Source organism: Myxine glutinosa, chromosome 2 (genome assembly GCF_964187855.1).
Source record: "Myxine glutinosa chromosome 2, kmMyxGlut1.1, whole genome shotgun sequence".
In the NCBI taxonomy this organism is placed as follows: Eukaryota; Metazoa; Chordata; class Myxini; order Myxiniformes; family Myxinidae; genus Myxine; species Myxine glutinosa.
Genome location: NC_136262.1, coordinates 238,969,404 through 238,989,879, shown reverse-complemented (window position 1 = coordinate 238,989,879; position 20,476 = coordinate 238,969,404). Strand labels below are relative to the sequence as shown.

Below are 20,476 nucleotides of genomic sequence, written 5' to 3'. Positions count from 1 at the left end.
TTCTGGCCGAGCTCGGTTTTCGGTACTGTCAGACTAGTTAGTCAGAAAATTGCTTTTGCCAAGCTTTGCCTGTGAATGTTCCCGATTCCTCTCTCTTTTTGCTAGGTGAATACAAGAAGGATGATCTCTTGGAAGCAGCCAGGTCAGTAATGCTGCCTCTGCATCACTTCATGTTTTCGATTAGTCTCCAACAGAAGCACATTGCTTTGGGTTTTGATATGGCCAACAAAGTTGATTGATGTGTATTATTTTGAATGCAGATGGACACATACATTTCTCTGAAATCCATGGAGTTTCTAGGTTGTGCTCAATACATGCATTTTTGGCCACTTTTTCCTTTGGGGTCAGGATTGTATCATTATTACAAATGCAATATGGCAGAATGTTATATCCCTTAATTTATACCACTCACAAAAATCTTAGCAAGAAAAGTTTGGATATTTCTGTTGTCATTATGGTATGATGAAATGTTGATATTCTGGTTGAAGATGAGCAGAGCATTGATCTGTGCATTCCATTTATAAACAAACATGATGTAAGTGGGAGCCAAAGTCAAGTAACGCGAAAACATGGCTGACTGAAATCGGTGTGCAAATTGGCAATGACACCAGCCTACAAATGGTCACAGATGAGTTTACATTGGCAGACATTTTGTTAATAACGTGTGTGACCACCACTGGCTTGGCCTCAGTGCGAGCTTGTGCATGTCTTATCGTTGACGAAATCATACAATCCAGTTCTCCCTTTGCGGCCCTTCCAAATGATAAAGAGACTCCTAAGCATTTTCAATTGGCAATGATGTAGGTCAGTCCATGTGAGTGATTACTGGATTTTGAGACGTAAATTGTAGCTTGTGTGCTCCTCGTCGCAGTGACTTAAACTCTAATATAAGGGTTAAACTTCAAGGGATGGTTGAACCAAAGCTTCTCAAGAGCAGACTTAAACTTATTTAACATGCCAGACTCAATCACATGACGAGGAAGAGAATTCCAATTATTTATACAACGTACAGAAAAGGCACCCTCTCTGATTTTAGTCTTAAAATGAAATTTCTTCAGCTTGAGTGAATTCCCTTTTGTCCTGGTCGACTGCTCTAGTGTGAAAAACTTCCTAGAGTCCACATTATCCAATCCTCTGAAAATTAAATGAAATTGAATCACGTCTGCTCTACTTCGTCGATATGCGAGTAGTGATGTTGTGATCCTGAAGTGCAGCAGTGACATGATGTGCATGGTGTGCATGGTGTGCATGGTGTGCATTGGTATTGTCATCCACAAAGATGAAGATTCCAGGTATATGAACAACTGCACACTGCCTTAGTGATCACACTGCCCCCACTAGACCATGCATTCAAATGGTACAATTTGCAAATTGCACCCACATATCCAGACTCAAGCACTTGCATCATTCAAATGTAAACCGAACAAGTTAGGAGACGACGATGGTTCACGAGCGAGCGGTATTCAATGACAAAGAACGGACTATAACCGAAACAGGCCCGGACAGGCCAGGCCCGTAAATGTCAAAACGAAGGTTACTGACCTTGAAATGAGATAGAAAATAATGTATAATCAGTTATGAGGTTAGTTAGCTACACAATACCGAAAATTCGGTGAAAAATGAAATGAAAATAAATAAATAAATAAATAAAATGAAAAGAAAAATGCAAAATCGAGCTCCGTGGGGCTAGACATGACATTCGCCGAACCAAATATCGAAACCCCTGTCAGATTCCACCAGCCCCCTCGGAGAAGATGTAGCTTGAACTCGATTACCCCCTAAAAAGACCTCTTTTTCGGGCGTGGCTCTGCCCACAATGGGCGCAATACACCCACTCTTTGCGGCCCTTCCTTTGGCCTTTGGCCAGACGGAAGCCGAACAGTTAAATCTTGGTTTCATCAGACCACAGAATCTTGTTTCTCACAGTCTGAGAGTCCTTTAGGTGCTTTTTGGAAACTCCAAGCGGGCTTTCATGTGTCTTTCACTGAGGAGAGGCTTCCGTCTGGCCACTCTGCCATAAAGCCCAGATTGGTGGAGTGTTGCAGTGACGGTTGTCCTTCTGGAAGTTTCTCCCATCTCCACACAGGATCTCTGGAGCTTAGCCAGAGTGACCATCGGGTTCTTGGTCACCTCTCTTACCAAGGCCCTTCTCCCCCGATTGCTTTGTTTGGCCGGGCGGCCAGCTCTAGGAAGAGTCCTGGTTGTTCCAAACTTCTTCCATTTAAGAATTATGGAGGCCACTGTGCTCTTGGGAACCTTCAATGCAGCAGAAATTTTTTTGTAGGCTTCCCCAGATCTGTGCCTCAACACAATCCTGTCTCTGAGCTCTGCAGGCAGTTCCTTCGACCTCATGGCTTGGTTTTTGCTCTGATATGCATTGTCAGCTGTGAGACCTTATATAGACAGGTGTGTGCCTTTCCAAATCATGTCCAATCAATTGAATTTACCACAGGTGGACTCCAATCAAGGTGTATAATCATCTCAAAGATGATCAAAAGAAATGGGAGGAACCCGAGCTAAATTTGAAGTGTCATAGCAAAGGGTATGAATACTTATGTCAGTGATATTTCAGTTTTTTCTTTTTAATAAATTTGCAAAATTTTCTAAAATCCTGTTTTCTCTTTGTGATTATGGGGTATTGAGTGTAGATTGATGAGGGAAAAAATGAATTTAAACGATTTCAGCATAAGGCTGCAACATAACAAAATGTGAAAAAAGTGAAGGGGTCTGAATACTTTCTGAATGCACTGTATATAAGGGTATGTTCCATGTGGCAAAGTATAGAAAAGAAGGGTCATTCAAAAAATATTGCGTGCATGCTGCACTTCCCTTGTCTTCTTATGAAGAACCAAGTAATGCTCTAGAAAAGTTCATATAAAGTTCCTACATATGTCGGTTAAAATACATTTACTTCTTCATGCAGCTGTATGAATCAAATTGGCGCTCCTTTATATTCTCAGCTCTGATTGACTAGATCTGACCGGATCCTCAGCTCTGATTGGTGAATGTTTGTGAGGGACATTCATACACTGGACGGACAGCCAGTTGCTGTCCCTGTAAAAATATGGCTGCCAAACCACGTGACCCATGATGTCATGAAAAATTTCTCGACCTATTTATCTCTAGATCACACTCAAGAAATGTATTACTAATCGAATCGAGCTTTCTACTTGTCGATTTATGACATCATGATGAAGGCACCTTTGGCATCATAATTAACCTATGTTATTCCCCATGAGTACTTTACAATGTGCCACCTTTCATTTTTTTTTTTTTTTCTATGGAACAGTTTTGGAGATCAAAGTGCATAGTTTTTCGGTTTTTTCCAAGATGGCTCCTGTGCCACATGACCTATGATGTCATAATTATCATTAACAATTCTACAGGAGGAGGCGCTCCTATGGTGAAAATTTAGTGTCAATCGGAAGAACAGTTGCAGAGAAAACAAGTGAATCCTCTTGGATTGCGCTGAGGTTCGGGCATGGAATTTCTAGGAGGAAGTATAATTTGTATGCAATGAAAGTACATGTAATATGGGATTGAGTAAGATCGAGTAAGCTTCACCAGTGCGCGTGCGCGAATTTACGTCACGTCGGCAGCGAGAAGGCGTTCCCCAACACGAACCAATCAGGAACTGCCACGCCCACTTATATGATCTCAGAATTCCTGTGACAGGAATTAGCGTTACACTGGCTGGAAGTCATTCGCTAGAGGCGCTTCCTCAGCGCCAATCACCAGTGCGCGTGCGCGAATTTACGTCACGTCGGCAGCGAGAAGGCGTTCCCCAACACGAACCAATCAGGAACTGCCACGCCCACTTATATGATCTCAGAATTCCTGTGACAGGAATTAGCGTTACACTGGCTGGAAGTCAATCGCTAAAGGCGCTTCCTCAGCGCCAATAATTTTACAGGGAATAAACCCGCAAAATTCCGGTGGAAGGGACATGTATACAGACAAACGCTGCACCAGATGGCATTGCCTTACAGGCTAAGCTGTAAAAATATGAATGTCTATATGTCTATAAAATGTTTGTATGTCTATAAAATATGTACGATTGGAACGTGAATCAAAACGCAAAACCAAAAAGGTCTGTTTGTCTGCCTTATGAACATAAAACGACACCGTCAATGCATTGTCCACATACCGCACAAACACTCCACAAAATACACAAAACAACTCCTGGTGAGGGTCTGAATTCTCTGATTGCTCTTTCTAGTTGTACTATCTTTTTGAATGTCTATTTTGTTGATTGGGGTTCTTTGCTCAATTGTCATTGTTTCACAAAGGCCTGATTAAGAAATTTCTGAACTGTGAATTCATCATTTTGCAGTTTAAAATCCCTTGAGGGGTGACATTTTCGCTTCAAAAATCGATTGCGTAGCTCAAGTAGAAACATACAGTCGTGGCCAAAAATTTATTTTGCACCCTTGCACTTTTTTCAAATAATGCACCATTTCTTCCAGAAAATTGTTGAAATAAAAAAATATTTTGGTATCCACATATGTATTTCTTTGGTTTGCAGTGGAACAAAACAAAAAAAAGCTGATAAAATTACTAAATCTTAGCTTATTCCACATGGAAATCCTTAAATGTCCCAGACAATATTATTGGCACCTTTTAGAAGTTGTTAGAAATCATTAGATTTCAAGCAGGTGATTCTCCTTTACTTTGGAATTGAACTCACCTGTGGTGAGTTGCAGGTATCTGCAATATAAAAATCACTCATTCAACCAGTTGGAATCAAGAAAAGGAGTCATTCTGCTGTTTTGTGTCATTGTGACACACAAAAAAAAAAAAAATTATGTGTACCTCAATGAGCATGGATAAAAGAGAACACCAGAGAATTGTCTGAAGAGGTCAGACACAAGATTGTAACCAATCATGGACAATTTCAAGGCTACAAGTCTATCTCCAGATACCTTGATGTTCCTGTGTCCACCGTACGGAATGTTATCTGGAAGTTTAAGGCCCATTGCACTGTAGCCAACCTCCCTGGACATGGTCACAGGAGAATACTTGATCAAAAATTGCAGCAAAGGATTGTTCGAATGGTGGAGAAAGCACCTCGATCAACTGCCAAACAGATTCAAGCTGACCTTCAGACACAAGGTACGACAGTTTCAACTCGCACCATCCGTCACTAACTCATTGAAAGGGGGTACCCCCACTGCTGAGAGAGAGAGACAAGAAATCCTGACTGGAGTTTGCCAAAACACACATGAGCAAGCCAAAATCCTTCTGGGAGAATGTCCTGTGGACAGATGAGACCAAATTAGAGCTTTTTTGCAAAGCATGTCATCTCTGTGTTTACAGAAAACAAAATGAAGCCTTCAAAGAAAAGAACACCTTCCCTACAGTCAAACACAGAGGAGGTTCGGTGATGTTTTGGGGTTGCTGTGCTGCCTCTGGCACTGGGTTCCTTAAATGTATGCAAGGCATCATGAAATCAGGAGATTACATGAGTAATCTTTTACTTAGTAATTTTTACTTTTACTTTTACTTGGATTACAAAGTAATAACTTTGTCCTCAACATCGACGGTTTCCCAGTATCCACCTCCCCTCACATCCGGAATCTTGGCATCATCTTTGACCAAACCCTCTCCTTCGACAAATACACTAAACAGATCACAAAGACAGCCTTCTTTCACCTGAAAAACATCGCCCATCTCCGTCCATCCCTCTGCTCCACGGCTGCAGAAACCCTCATCCACGCCTTCATCACCTCCCGTCTGGACTACTGCAACAGCCTCCTCTATGGTTCACCCTCAATAATCACCAATAAACTCCAATACATTCAGAACTCCGCTGCCCGTCTACTCACCCATTCCCGGACCCGTGACCACATCACCCCCCATCCTTTATAAGCTTCACTGGCTCCCCATCCCCCAGAGAATCCAGTACAAAATCCTCCTCTTGACCTACAAAGCCCTCCATAACCTGGCCCCATCCTACCTGACTGACCTCCTCTCCAGACACACTCCCACCCGCAACCTCCGCTCTGCTGGTACCAACCTCCTGACCCCCCCAATCCGGACCAAATTCAGATCCTGGGGGGACAGGGCCTTCTCCATCGCTGCTCCCACCCTCTGGAACTCACTACCTCACACCATCGGAGACTCCTCACTCACCACATTCAAAACATCACTCAAGACCCACCTGTTCAACACTGCATTCAACATTTAACCCACAGCATTTAACCCCTGACTATCTCTTCTCCTTCTCCTTCCTTTTGCTTTGATTATTTACCTATTGATTTTTGTCTTTTTGCACTTGCTTTTGTACTCTGTCAAAGTGCCTTGGGGCTTCTTGAAAAGCGTGATATAAAATAAATGTATTATTATTATTATTATTATTATTACCAAGGCATTTTGGAGCACAATGTTCAACCCAGTGTCAGAAAGCTGGGTCTCTGTTGAAGGTCATGGTTCTTGCAGCAGGACAATGACCCCAAACACACTTAAAATAACACCCAGGAATGGTTGAAGATAAAACGCTGGACTGTTCTGAAGTGGCCAGCAATGTGTCCAGATCTAAATCCCATTGAACACTTGTGGGGAGATCTGAAAACAGCAGTTGGGAGAAGGCACCCTTCAAATCTGGGAGAACTGGAGCAGTTTGCACAAGAGAGGGCCAAACTGCCAGTAGAGAGTTGTAGGATGCTCATTCATGGCTATAGGAAGTGCTTGACTGCAGTTATTTTGTCCAAAAAGCTGTGCTACCAAATATTAAGTCGATGGTGTCAATCATGTCAATGCCATTTCTTTTTATTTTCTGATTTAAAAGGATATATTAAGTTTTGAATCAAAAACAAAGGATCTGTAATATTAACAGTGAAATAAAGAATTGTGGAGACCAATTACTTTTGTCAATTTCAACTTTATTTTTTAGAAAATTGTGTTATTTGAAAAAATGCAATGGTGCCAATATTTTTTGGCCACGACTGAATCTGCACCAACTGTTTCTCGTCTTTATCACCAATAAATTATCGACTTGTGAATGCATCAATTAAATTTTTATTGGCGAGTTGGGGTTGGATGATCACCTACTGCAATGAATGATTGAGGATGAATTTGCAAGATTTTAATCCATTTTTGAATCCATTTAATCCATCCACAAGTACTGTGCATTGAAGGGAATTTCTAGAAGTTGAGTAGATCTCAATGTTAACATCAGTTGGCACCAACCCCGTGTAAGTTTGCAGTGAAACATTCCACATTCTTGTGTGTATTTACAGGAGTGGTAATGAAGAAAAGCTGATGGCTTTGCTGACACCCCTCAATGTCAACTGCCATGCGAGCGATGGGCGCAAGGTAAAATAATGATGTTTTAAATTTAAAATCTCAAGGAAAAACAAACTGTATTCTTTGTTTTTATTTGGACTGACATATTTTTTTTTTTGTCATATTTTTTCCTTCCAATGATTGGAACGGGTCATTTTGGGCCCCCAATATGTTTTTTTTTTTTTCCTTGTCTTTGCTGTCTATATACAGTACTGTAAACCCTTAAATATCTTAAATATCTTTGGTGCCTTAAATATCGGAAAATGCCGCGATATTCAAAACTGTGATGGTTAAAACCAATTACCCATTGAAGTTAAGGGGGTCAGGTTCCTGGGCTTCAATAAAATATAGACGACGGTTGGTGGCAGCCTAAATAACTACATCACAATTGAAATAAAGATGTACACTGAATAAAAATTGGCTTTGTGATGATGTCTCCAGCTGCGTTTAAGCAAAATGTAGCCCCTCACACCCACCATTCCTCCACTATTAATCTCAAGTCGTTTTCCTTTGTAATCTGTCGATCTGTTTCTTTTATAAATCGTTCTACAGATTTGTAAACCAGCGAATAAATAAAATTATAAGAATCACTTTTATCTGACGTTTTACACTTCAGTGCCATTCCATTATTATCGGCGCGTACAAAACAACAAAAGGCTTGTGGTGTGAGATAACCATCACATCACAGCTCAGCTGAAAAACAGCGATTGGTCGAACTTAAACCATGCAATAGCGAAATCGTTACAAAAAGGTTGCCTACGATTGGTCAAAACCATGATATTCAAACCCGTGATATTTAAAGGGGAACCCAAATGCTCTGACCACTTCGATGGTAATCTGTCCCTTGATACCTTGCAAAATATTACAGGCTCCACAATTACAAAATATTAAAATATTGCAGATGTCCCTTGAAAAATTACATTTTCATCTGCACGACTAACATAACACTGCCATCTTGTCTTAACAAACACCATCTTTGTCTGATTTGCTCGCATGCCACAAGGCTCGAAACGATACGGCTCCACAATTCTCCCGAAAGCGTTTCCATCTCCAATTTTGTCTCGAATAGTTTCTTCAAAATCCTCCTTATCAGTTTCAATATACAACATACTAAGAGCCTTCAGAGTTGCTAATGACTGTGGAATCGGTATCGGAATCCAAGCTCGGAAAACACTTTCTCTATGTAAACCGTCATCTGGATCAAGGCGACAAAATGATGTGACGTCACTGGCAAAATCGAAAACTGACACTATCGGGCTATTTCCGACACTGTGATTGGCCAAAAAATAAAAAATACATTTTCCCTTCAAATTTTATCTGATTTACAATGGTCTTCAGAAAAAAAAATATTGCATTTGTGTACCCCATTAAGGGTTTACTATATTGTTGAAGAAAACAAAACAATTACACTTATTTTTCTTTCTTGTTTTTTTATACATATATAATTGTTTAGCAATATTCACACATGAACATTAAAGTTGTATTATATTTAAGAAATGTTTTTGTCCTGTGGTATCACATTGAACCCAATATCCCCTGTTCACTACTGCAAGTTGATGCAGTAAATTGCAGAAAACTTGTGTTACAACCATGGACTCTCAGGAACCTTCACGCATTTGTTTTTTGCAGAATGTTATTCACAAAAAAGTTTGTATTTCCTATTTATTTATTTAATTTTGTGAATCATCATTGAAATTAAAAATACACTTCCATTTGAAATATTAATTAGATTTGTTGTAAATAAATGCTTTCCACTCAAAAAATGTAATAAATAAGCATTTTCCACCAATCACACACAAAAAAAAACGTTCAAAACATGGGGTTACATATGACCCCATTTCTAACAGTGTAACAAAACCTTTTTTCATCATCCAAAGGTTAAGTTGAGATATTGATCTTGCCCACCTGAATCAATGGCTCGTTGTGCCAGGATCCCAGCTTAAAACCGCATCCACTGTTAATTTGTTTGTTGCCTAACGTTCAGTAATTCAGGGCAACCAATATAGCCCAACTCTTAATCTTACATATGATTTGTGTACAAGCTTCCCCACAAGCCTTAGATTGTAAAGAAAATAGAAAAACAAGTTTTTCTTTTTTGTTTTTTTTTTGTTCTTATTTTTTCTGAGTGCTGAGTAAAATATAAAAATTGGCAATTGCATTGCCATCGCTCTGTTTTGATCTTTGTGCCAAGAAGTTGAATATGCAATGCATACTATGCTTGGATATTGACCCCACCTCGTTCTGTTTTGCTAAATTAACGAGCTGATTTGACATCAATCAACAGGAGCACAGTAACTCACTTTTGCTATTGACGAAATGCTGCCAAAATATATTTTTCTTGCCGGTGTTTCAATGTATAGTGATCGTTTGTGGTAGGAATGTGTAGTTGACTGCCTGAATGAGCCATCATAAAAACACCACGTTGGCAGCTTTGGTTGCATACTTATGTTCAAATATATGTTGCTTGGCAATCCTTATTACTTGTGAAATCGAAGATTTGCAAGTATATTCGTGTCCTGTCGGTTCTGTCTGTCGATACAGAAACGAAACGTAACCAACTAGTGCAGCTAGTGAAAAGCCAGAAGCCTGTTTTAGGTCAGTAGGTCAAAAGGTCAAGATCACACCGACAATTTTCATCCGATTGATTTGACATCTATATCCATCTATAAAACCGAAAAACACGGTCTGATGCCTCGGTCGACCCACATACACTTGCCGATGTAGACCCATTTCACCCTCTCCAGATCTTTTCAGACCTTTCCGTTGCAATCGATGACCTTTCATTTATTTGTAAATTAAATTCAGTATGATATCCCAGAACACCGCACGAACATCTGCCAGACCAGGTTATTTTATATGCTGATGACAGATTAACACAGTGGTTCATAACCTTTTTAAAAGCGCCGAACCCTAAAGAAACCCACCGAACACTCGCAGAACCCCTCAAATTTGACCAAAAAATTAAGAAGAATTGCATCTTAATGCGGTTTCTGTTCTTCTTTTCAGGAGGCGATCTGGGAAATGCATGGTTTTGTTTTGGCAAGGGCCACCCTCAAATCATTTTGGCATGCAAGCCTGCTCCTTTTCTTTGTTTTAATGTCCAGTTTCGAAAACGCATGCTCGCAGATACGTTGTAACGAACGGCGTGAGGATCTTGAGGGCAATTTTAGCGATGTGAGGATACCCTTCCATTTGGCGGCACCAAAACGTTGAGAGCGTTGTTGTGCCGAAGAGTTGTTGTTGAGTCTGGCTCTGCTGAAGTTTGATGAGGTCGTCGAGGTATTGGTCGTTGACAACATCTGCCGTTGCAACGTCGAAAGTAAACGGCTGCCGCACCCATGCTGGGTATTGCGCTTGTTTGGGGAAGTAGCCGTCAAATGACTCCCAGCCTATCCAAGTGCGTGGCAATCGCTTGCTTTCAGCTCCCCCGGTACAGCAGTGCCTCCAACTTCAGACTCATATTCGATCCCGCTCATGCACTCGTCCAGTAGCGAAAAGTTTGCGAAGTTGTTGTTCTCTTTTCGCCGCCTCCACAACGGTAACTTCTTTCGGAAAGCGCTCAGCTTTTCTTCAGATTCGATGACATTCACTCCACCGCCCTGCATCTGGCAATTGAGATGATTGAGTGCGTCGAAGATGTCAGCCAAGTACGCCAAGGCGAGGATGAACTCTGACTCTTGGAAGTGCGTTGCGAGGCAATGCTGGTGTTCTCGCAAAAACAGGGCTAATTCTACACGCAAGGCAAAAACACAACTCACTACCTTCCCTCGTGATAACCATCGAACGTTAGAGTGGTAGAGAAGGACTTCGAATTCAGAGCCGATTTCATTGCACAGCTCTTTGAAGATGCGATGATTCAGAGCACGGCTTCGCACATAATTCAGTTTCAACGACGATTTTCAGACCATTGGCTAGTTTTTGAGGCAGGGTTTTTGATGCCAGCGCGTCTGTGCAGGACGCAGTGTGTGACGATGATGTGTGGTGCATCGGCCTTCACTAGCGCTCCAAAACCGGAGTTGCATCCCAGCATGGCTGGAGCTCCGTCCGAGCAAACTGCAGACACCATGTTCCACGAGAGGCCGTTGCTTCTGAAGAAGTCGTCCACAAGCTTCTTCATGGCAGCTGCCTTCGTCGTTGTTGTGAGAGGCTTGCAGAACAGAAAGTCTTCCTTGATCTTGTCTCCTTTGACATAGCACACAAATAAGATGAGCTGGCTCAAATTCGAAACGTCGGTGGTCTCGTCGAGTTGAAGGCTGAATTTCGTCGGGCTCGCGACTAAATCTGCAACTACCTGGGCGAGGATGTCGTTGCTCATGTCGTCGATTCTGCATCTGATGGTGTCATTTGAGAGTGGAATGAGAGACGACTTGTTTTCAGCAGCTTTTCCCAGTATGATGTTGGTTTGTTGGCCATCTTCAATGCGGCCGGTTTGATGAGTGTCTCGCCAACGGTGTGCGGTTTGCCCTGCTTTGCGATCAAGTACGCAACTTCATACGACGCGGTGAGGATCGGTTTGTCAATTGGAACGAAGCCGAGAGTGGGCAAGGTAGCACTTGCGTCGAATCGGACTGTCTTCAATTTGAATTCATCCAGCGTTGCGTCTTTGTACTGCCCCTCGCCATGCAGTTTTTTGAGATGTTCCCGTAGTTTTGCTATTGCTAGGCTGGAGTTGCTCAACTTGACATTGCAAAGCATGCATTGAGGACGCTGACTTCCGTCCCGTTCCGTCAAACATGTGAACCCGTACCGCACGTAATCCTCCGACCACTTCCTTTTTTTGCTCGACATACTGCATACGCATAAGAAAACTCCTGGTGTTGGCTTAGCGGTTACGGTGCCGGCTTGGGATCCTAGGATCCTGGGTTCGAATCCCGGTCGATCACTGAATTAACGCCAGGGGGGTTGACTCCGCCTGTCATCCTTCGGAGGTCGGCAAATTGAGTACCAGCTTGCTGGGATGAATGATCATGGTGTGTACCCAGATTTAGAATAGGTACACCGTATCCCTGCGCATCGTAAGGGGCGACCAAGGGCTGGCGTCAGGAAGGGCTTCCGGCCATAAAAACATTGCCTTAAACAGGGAACCATGATTGTCATGGGGCCCGCAGGCTAACCCCCGCTCTGGCGGGGAAAATGGCCTTAAAACGATCATTCATTCATTCATTCATACTGCAAAAAGAAAAAAGAAAAAAAAAGTAACAAACTGATCTTAATTGAGTTCGGGCAAATAATTGTATGACAAAAATTAAAAAAGGAAGATGCTTAAATATAATCAGTACCCCTCTGAAAACTGAGAAATTTTAACGAAGAAAACTTAATTTATAGTTACGATGACGGGATTTATTATTTACTCAACTCTATGTCACCTCAAATCCCATTATCATATTACATAGAAAACTGTGAATTGTTAGTTTTGAATTGCGACCAAAGGAGTTACATCACCTCCACCTAATTTTCTGAGTAATTCAATCATATTTTATAATCACCATCCACTTTTGACGTTAATATAACTCTGAACCCGCCCTGCATATCCACAAACATTTCCAACTTACCTTTCAATTAATCAGTAACTCCAAAGTAAGGCGCGACCAATGACGCACGGCACACGGCAAGCTAATCGAGGCTATTCACTGGAATTTCCGAACTCCTGCAAAGTCCAAAATCCAGTAAGTAAGTAAGCAAGTAAGTACCATCAGCATGATAATTAGCAAGTTGCTCATTGATTCAACTTACTACAGTCAGTGTGAAACAACTTATCTTAAACACAGACCAGAGAAGCCATGAATGGGATGGGAATACAATAACGAATCACATTTCCATTCGTTCGTAACATACATAGCAAAACAATAATAATATTAACAAGCGTTACGCCGAGGTCCCCCGTCGGTGAAGTGATGAGTTGACAAAGTGGAAGACGCAAGGCGGCCATCTTGGATTTTGACACGGCGACCCAATTTTCAATAGCGTTCTTCCTTATGCCTAGATACACCCACACACCAGATTAGAAGTTGGTACTTCGCTTATTTTTCAAGATATTCCGCTCACAAGGTTCAGACATACATGTCGGCGGCCATCTTGGATTTTGACATGGCGACCCAATTTTCAATGGCTTTCTTCCTTATGCGTAGATATACCCACACACCAGATTATAAGTTAGTAGTTCGTTTATTTTTCAAGATATTTTGCTCACAAGGTTCAGACATATATATATATGGTGGTGGCCATCTTGGATTTTGACGTGGCGACCCAATTTTCAATAGCGTTCTTCCTTATGCCTAGATACACCCACACACCAGATTAGAAGTTGGTACTTCGCTTATTTTTCAAGATATTCCGCTCACAAGGTTCAGACATACATGGCGGTGGCCATCTTGGATTTTGACATGGCGACCCAATTTTCAATAGCGTTCTCCCTTATGCGTAGATACACCCACACACCAGATTAGAAGTTAGTAGTTCGTTTATTTTTCCAAGATATTTCGCTCACAAGGTTCAGACATATATATGGTGGCCGCCATCTTGGATTTTGACGTGGCGACCCAATTTTCAATAGCGTTCTTCCTTATGCCTAGATACACCCACACACCAGATTAGAAGTTGGTACTTCGCTTATTTTTCAAGATATTCCGCTCACAAGGTTCAGACATACATGGCGGTGGCCATCTTGGATTTTGACATGGCGACCCAATTTTCAATAGCGTTCTCCCTTATGCGTAGATACACCCACACACCAGATTAGAAGTTGGTACTTCGCTTATTTTTCAAGATATTCTGCTCACAAGGTTTAGACATACATGGCGGCGGCCATCTTGGATTTTGACGTGGGTTGCACCCACACACCAAATTAGAATTCGGTCCTTCGCTTACGCACGCACGCACGCACACATGTACGCACGGACGGACGCACACACGGACGGAGGGGAAAACCATAGTCCCCCTTTTGCTTTGCGGTGCGACGGGGGACAACAAAAACAATAGGTAACCATCCTGGAATGATTGGGTCCCTAATATAATCAATAATAAAAATAATGATAAGTATTTTCCACACTTTTCCACATTCCTTTCCATCATGAGGCACCACAATTGCAGCAGCATTAGCTGGGCATAAGACAAACAGAATGAGATCTCGCTTGGGCAATTTAACAAATTGGATCATTTGAAGCAGCACATCACACAAGAGCTGGATTACAAGCCAAAACACACTGCACACTCGAGTGGGCCTGAATGCACATTAAACCGACAACAAAGCAATTCAAACCAATGCGGGCACAGATTAACAAATACACTAGCTGTGTCACACATTTCACATTTTTGTTTTAAAATGTACCCTGAAGGACTGTGGTCATTAATTTTGCATCAGGAAAACTATATACTGTGCTCCACACTAATGCATTTTTTTTTTTGGCATATCTGCCTTGGCCACATCAAGGGGTGGGATACACACAGGTCAGTCTGTTGAATACAGGTACTGGGGAGCACTGTTGCAAGGATGGGCAGTAGCAATGCAAGACGGGAAGGGGGAAAGCAAGGGGTAAAGACAAAGGTACCTGTCAATGACGGGGGTTTGTAGGTATCTAACCTGAAATGAGCAAAAAAAAATTTGGTGTGTATTGCTAGAAATGGGAATTCAGTGTAAATATTCAGTGAGCAGATATTACAATGTGTGTAGCTGGTAACCTCGACAACCTTGTTCTATTTTACCTGCTCAGATTTCCAATCCACATTTGTTGTACCTCTGAAGTACTGCTCAGGAGGAGTAAGGGTGTTATTATGAAAGCTCAGCTGGAAAACGTGTTTCTGCAGGTTTTGGGCCTACCACCTGACGGAAGATCACCAAGGTTATTTTCATACCAACTAAACACCTCCAAGCACCCATCCCTCTCCACATTATTTCTTTAGCTCCCGACCTTCCCCCTCTCTCTCTATACTTCCCATAGCTTTGCTTTCAGCAATGTCCAACAGCATTTCATTCTGGTTTCCCATTCGATGATCCATAGATCAGCCGTTTCAGTTTCACTTTTCAACATCAGTTTCGTTTTGAGATATCAGTTTCGATTTGTCATTGCAATTTGTGATGCAGCGCGAATAATGCATGGAAAAGGTTGTCAAAAATGTTTTTAGGGGAATTTTATTTCGTATTTTCTAAGGGGTCTAAACTCTAAAGTGTTTTAAGGGTCATAAAGGGGTCATAAAGGGGTCTAAAGTGTTTAAAGAGTCTAAGGTTCTTAAAAGGGACTAATGGGGTCTAAAGGGATCTAAGGGGTGGATCTAAGCGGTACTTACTTTTTCCACATGCAAAATTTGCATTTATGTTTATTTAAATTATACAATGGACTACAAAATGTAAATGTTTCATGATATTTGTTATATTATATCACCTTTATCTATCAATATTGTTGAAATGAAGATCATGAGCTGTATGCCCCTTATTTTTTATTGTTTTGCATTTTCTACAAGCTATGGAATGAATGCCCCTTCTTTTCTATATCTTGCCACATACATGGCACATACCCTTATATAAAGGGGCCTTTTCTTTTGCCCTGACATTTTTCCCCAAGGATGTCCCTTCTTTTCTATACTTTGCCACATGGCACATCCCATATAAAGGGGCCTTTTCTATGCCCCTGACATTTTTCACAAGATACATTTAAAATACGAACAAAATGCATTTGTTCATCGTACAAGACTTTATTCAAGACGATATAAAAGACTTGGAAAAAGTAAGGGGAAAAAAATATTCAACCCAGGCAGGATTCAAACCCACAATCGTCAGTTTAAGAGTCTGATGCTTTATCCATTAGGCCATTGCGCCAGCATGTCAGATTTGTGTAATAATATTTCTAAAGAGGTATAAAGTGTCCATACAGTCACGTGAAAAAGTAAGTACACCCCATGTAAAGTTTTGACTTTTTCAACATATTTCAACATACAGCTATTTGATCTTCATTTCAACAATATTGATAGATAAAGGTGATATAATATAACAAATATCATGAAACGTTTACATTTTGTAGTCCATTGTATAATTTAAATAAACATAAATGCAAATTTCGCATGTGGAAAAAGTAAGTACACCCTTGGCTCTAATAGGTGGTATTGCCCCCTTTGGCAGAAACAACCTCAAGTAGACGTTTCTTATAACTGTCTACCAGTCTCTAACATCGACTGGGAGAAATTTTTGCCCACTCCTCCATGCAGAATTCTTTCAGCTGTGCGATGTTTGAGGGGTTTCTTGCATGCACAGCTCGTTTCAAATCCACCCACAACATCTCGATGGGATTTAGATCCGGGCTTTGACTTGGCCATTCCAGAACCCTCCATTTCTTTCTTTTCAGCCATTCCTTGGTGGATTTACTGGTATGTTTAGGGTCATTGTCATGTTGCAAGGTCCACCTTCGGTTGAGCTTCAACTTGCCGACAGATGGCCTCACATTATCCTCAAGCACCCTCTGGTACAATGAAGAATTCATAGTGGATTCTATGATGGTGAGCTTCCCAGGCCCTGATGCAGCAAAGCTGCCCCAAACCATAATATTTCCACCACCATGCTTTACATTTGGTATCAGGTTCTTGTGGTCAAATGCTGTCTTTGGTTTTTGCCAAACATGTCTTCTGGTACTGTGGCCAAATAGCTCTACCTTTGACTCATCTGTCCAGAGCACATTGTTCCAGAAGTGCTGGTCTTTGCTGAGGTGTTCATTGGCAAACTTTATTCTTGCCCTGATGTTCTTTCTGGACAGCAAAGGTGTCCTCCTGGCACACCTCCCATGTAGATCAAATTTGTGCAGCCTCTTTCTAATGGTAGACTCGTGCACTTTGACATCAACAGTGGCGAGAGCTACCTGTAGGTCCCGTGATGACATTCTGGGGTTCTTAGAGACTTCTTTCAGCATCTTGCGGTCTGCTCTCGGGCTGAACTTGCTGGGGCAGCCTGGCCTGAAGAAGTTGGCAGTTGTTTGGAATCTTCTCCACTTGTAGATGATCTTCCGGACAGTCGAATGATTGATTTCAAATTGTTTGGAGATCTTTATAAATCCCTTCCCAGACTCGTAGGCATCTATAACCTTCTTTCTGAAGGCCTCAGAGAGCTCTTTTGATCTAGGCATGGTGACGCCGCACACTTCAACAACAAAGAGCAAACCAAACTAAATGTCTGAGGTTTAAATAACACAGGTACCTCCAAGATCCTCTCTAACGATGTTCTAATCATTTGCACCTGAGCTGGTGCACCTGATTCTAATTTTAGGTATTTGAAGTAGTGATAAATGTAGTGGTGTACTTACTTTTTCCACATGCGAAATTTGCATTTATGTTTATTTAAATTATACAATGGACTACAAAATGTAAATGTTTCATGATATTTGTTATATTATATCACCTTTATCTATCAATATTGTTGAAATGAAGATCAAATAGCTGTATGTTGAAATATGTTGAAAAAGTCAAAACTTTACATGGGGTGTACTTACTTTTTCACGTGACTGTATATGTATATTTATATACTTGTATAATTTAATTTTAAAGCAAAAACTATGGCACTTAGGCTGAAAGCCATTAATTAGACCTATTGGCCGATGCATATTCGAAGTCTCAGCTAGTTTCAATGTATAGTCCTTGAGATATGAGCACCAACACATTTCACGGGGACGGACGGACGGACGGACAGACTGACAGACACCAACGTCGATCCAAGGGTTTTCTAAATAAAACTCAAGAATGCATAAACCGGCGTTGCTGAAATTTGGAACATATTACCTGAAATTTGGAAATTTGGAAATCTACCTCAACGTACAAAGCATTTACTTCTGAAGTTTGCAGCCGATTTCGTCCAGTAGAAGTTGAGAAATGAATTTTCAGGCCCCATGTCAAGGGACTTCCGGTTCCTCGGGCGAGTGAGGCGTGCTTCGAGCTCTCCACGGCATCGAAGTTTGAGTGTTTTCCCATTCTTGTCTTTGTCAAATTTCCACTGGTTATTTTGCTGTGTACGTGTTATTGTGTGTTTCTAGTTGGTGTTGGTTTGTGGTTCGTGCAAACTTGTGTGTAGTTAATCGTTTTCTGAGTCGTACCTCGTGCGCGGCCTGGTGACTTGGCGCTTCCCTCCCCCCGTCGGTGTTTTGTCGGTTTGGGTTATTTCCTTCGCTGTATTGCTTGTTTCTTTTATTTTGTTTTCTCCCCCTCACCTCACCTCCCTAGACAAATAATTCTATATTGATTCTTTCTCTCCTCCCGGACACGTGCTTGTTCGCTCTCCTCCTCGTCTCGGCTTGTGCCCCGCCCCCTGTATCTCGTTTTCTTCCGCCTCTGCTCCTTCTTTCTCAAATCGACGTTCTCGCTTGGAGACTTTTCCCGGATTGTTTTTTTTCATCGTTCTGTTTGGATATTGTTGGAATATGTTTAAACCGCAGCCGTGATGCTGACGCCCCCCCCCCCCCCCCCAGAATTTACATGTCTTAAACGTTTCCCAGTGTGTACCCTGGTCAGAATAGGTACACCGTATCCCTGCGTGTCGTAAGAGACGACTAAGAGGGTTGGCGTCAGGAAGGGCATCCGGCCATAAAAACATTGCCTCAAAAAAGAGAACCATGACAATCACAAGTACATATGGGCAGGGTGCAGCCCGAAGTGGAGATCGGTTTCTGAGGTTTGGGACATGGAATGTGGGGACATTGACAGGGAGATCAGGAGAAGTGGTGGAAGTATTGGTCAGAAGAAGAGTGGACATATGTTGTGTGCAAGAGACGAGATGGAAGGGAAGTGGTGTGAGAATGGTGAAGGGTAGGCAGGGACAGAAATACAAGTTTGTGTGGCAAGGGTGCCCAGAGGGCGTGAATGGTGTTGGTGTCCTGTTTTCTGAGGAGTTTGTAGACAGTGTGGTGAGTGTGACTAGAGTGAGTGATAGGTTGATGATGGTGAAAATGATGATTGGAAAGCTCTTGGTGAACGTCATCTCGGGATATGCTCCGCAGGTTGGTCGAAGCGATGAAGAGAAGGACAAGTTCTGGTGTGCGATAGAGAAGCTGATGGAAAACGTGAAAGATGAGGAAGTTGTTGTGGTGGGAGGAGACCTGAATGGACATGTGGGAAGGAGTATGGATGGTTTTGAGGGAGTTCATGGGGGTTACGGATATGGTGTGGAAATGGAGAAGGTGAAAGGATTTTGGAGTTTGCTGATGGAGCTGATTTGTTGATTTGTAATACTCAGTTCCAGAAAGAGGACAATAAGCTTGTTACATACACGTCAGGTGGGTCGACGACAACCGTTGACTACCTGATGGTGCGTCGGCGAGATAGGGGGCACCTCCGGGACACAAAGGTGATCCCGGGGGAGGAGGCTGTTTCACAGCACCACTTGGTTGTCTGCGACATAAGGGTGAAAGGTGCGAGGAGAGCACGGCGGGTGAAGTACCAACCGAGAATGAAGGTGTGGAGGTTGAAAGAGGTGACAGTAAGGGAGGCATTGAAAGAGAGGCTGAGTAGGGTAGAGGATGATGTGGTTGAGCTTGAAAGTGGTTGGATGTCAATGAAAGCTCGTCTGTTGGGAGCCGTTGGTGAGGTATGTGGATGGACAAAAGGACCACCGAGGCACTCGGAAACATGGTGGTGGGATGTTGAGGTTGGAAAGAGGATTGACGAGAAGAGGAAGAAGTTCAAAGAGTGGCAGAAGGCGAAGGGTACGGGAGCAGAAACAGCAGAGCATGAAAGTTATGAGGCAGCCAGGAAGGCTGCAAAGAAAGAGGTAGCAAAGGCGCAGGAGGCATGTAGGAAAATGTTCGGAGAACGCTTGGATTCGGAAGAGGGTCAGAAAGCAGTATTCAGGATTGCAAAGCAGATAGCGAAAGAGAGGTGTGATGTGATGGGGGTGAGTTGCTTGAAGGATGAAGTGGGACAAATCGTTGTCGACCCAGATGGAATTAAAGGAAGATGGAAAAGATATATGGAAATGCTGTTGAATACAGAGAATGAATGGGATGGCAACATAGAGAGTAACCCAGTTTTAGGACCGGCAGAGAAGATAACTGAGAAGGAAGTTGAGGAAGCGATAAAAGCAATGAAGAGTGGAAAAGCGGGAGGGCCGACGGGAGTTGTGGGAGATATGTTGAAGGCAGCAGGAAGTTGGGGTGTGAAGAGAATGACAGAGATCTGTAATCTGGTGGTGAAAGAAGGCCGCATTCCAGTGGATTGGGAACTGAGT

The 20,476-nt window shown here is 42.2% G+C and overlaps 1 protein-coding gene across 1 annotated transcript in view; it reads left to right on the top strand.

Moving 5' to 3' along the window:
• TNKS2 (tankyrase 2) overlaps window positions 1–20,476 on the top strand; it is a gene marked incomplete in the record, with an annotated part of 278,608 nt that overhangs the window by 106,039 nt on the left and 152,093 nt on the right. The window contains 2 exon segments of the mRNA XM_078772377.1: window positions 106–142; window positions 7,239–7,314. Coding sequence (XP_078628503.1) covers window positions 106–142; window positions 7,239–7,314 — 113 coding nt within the window.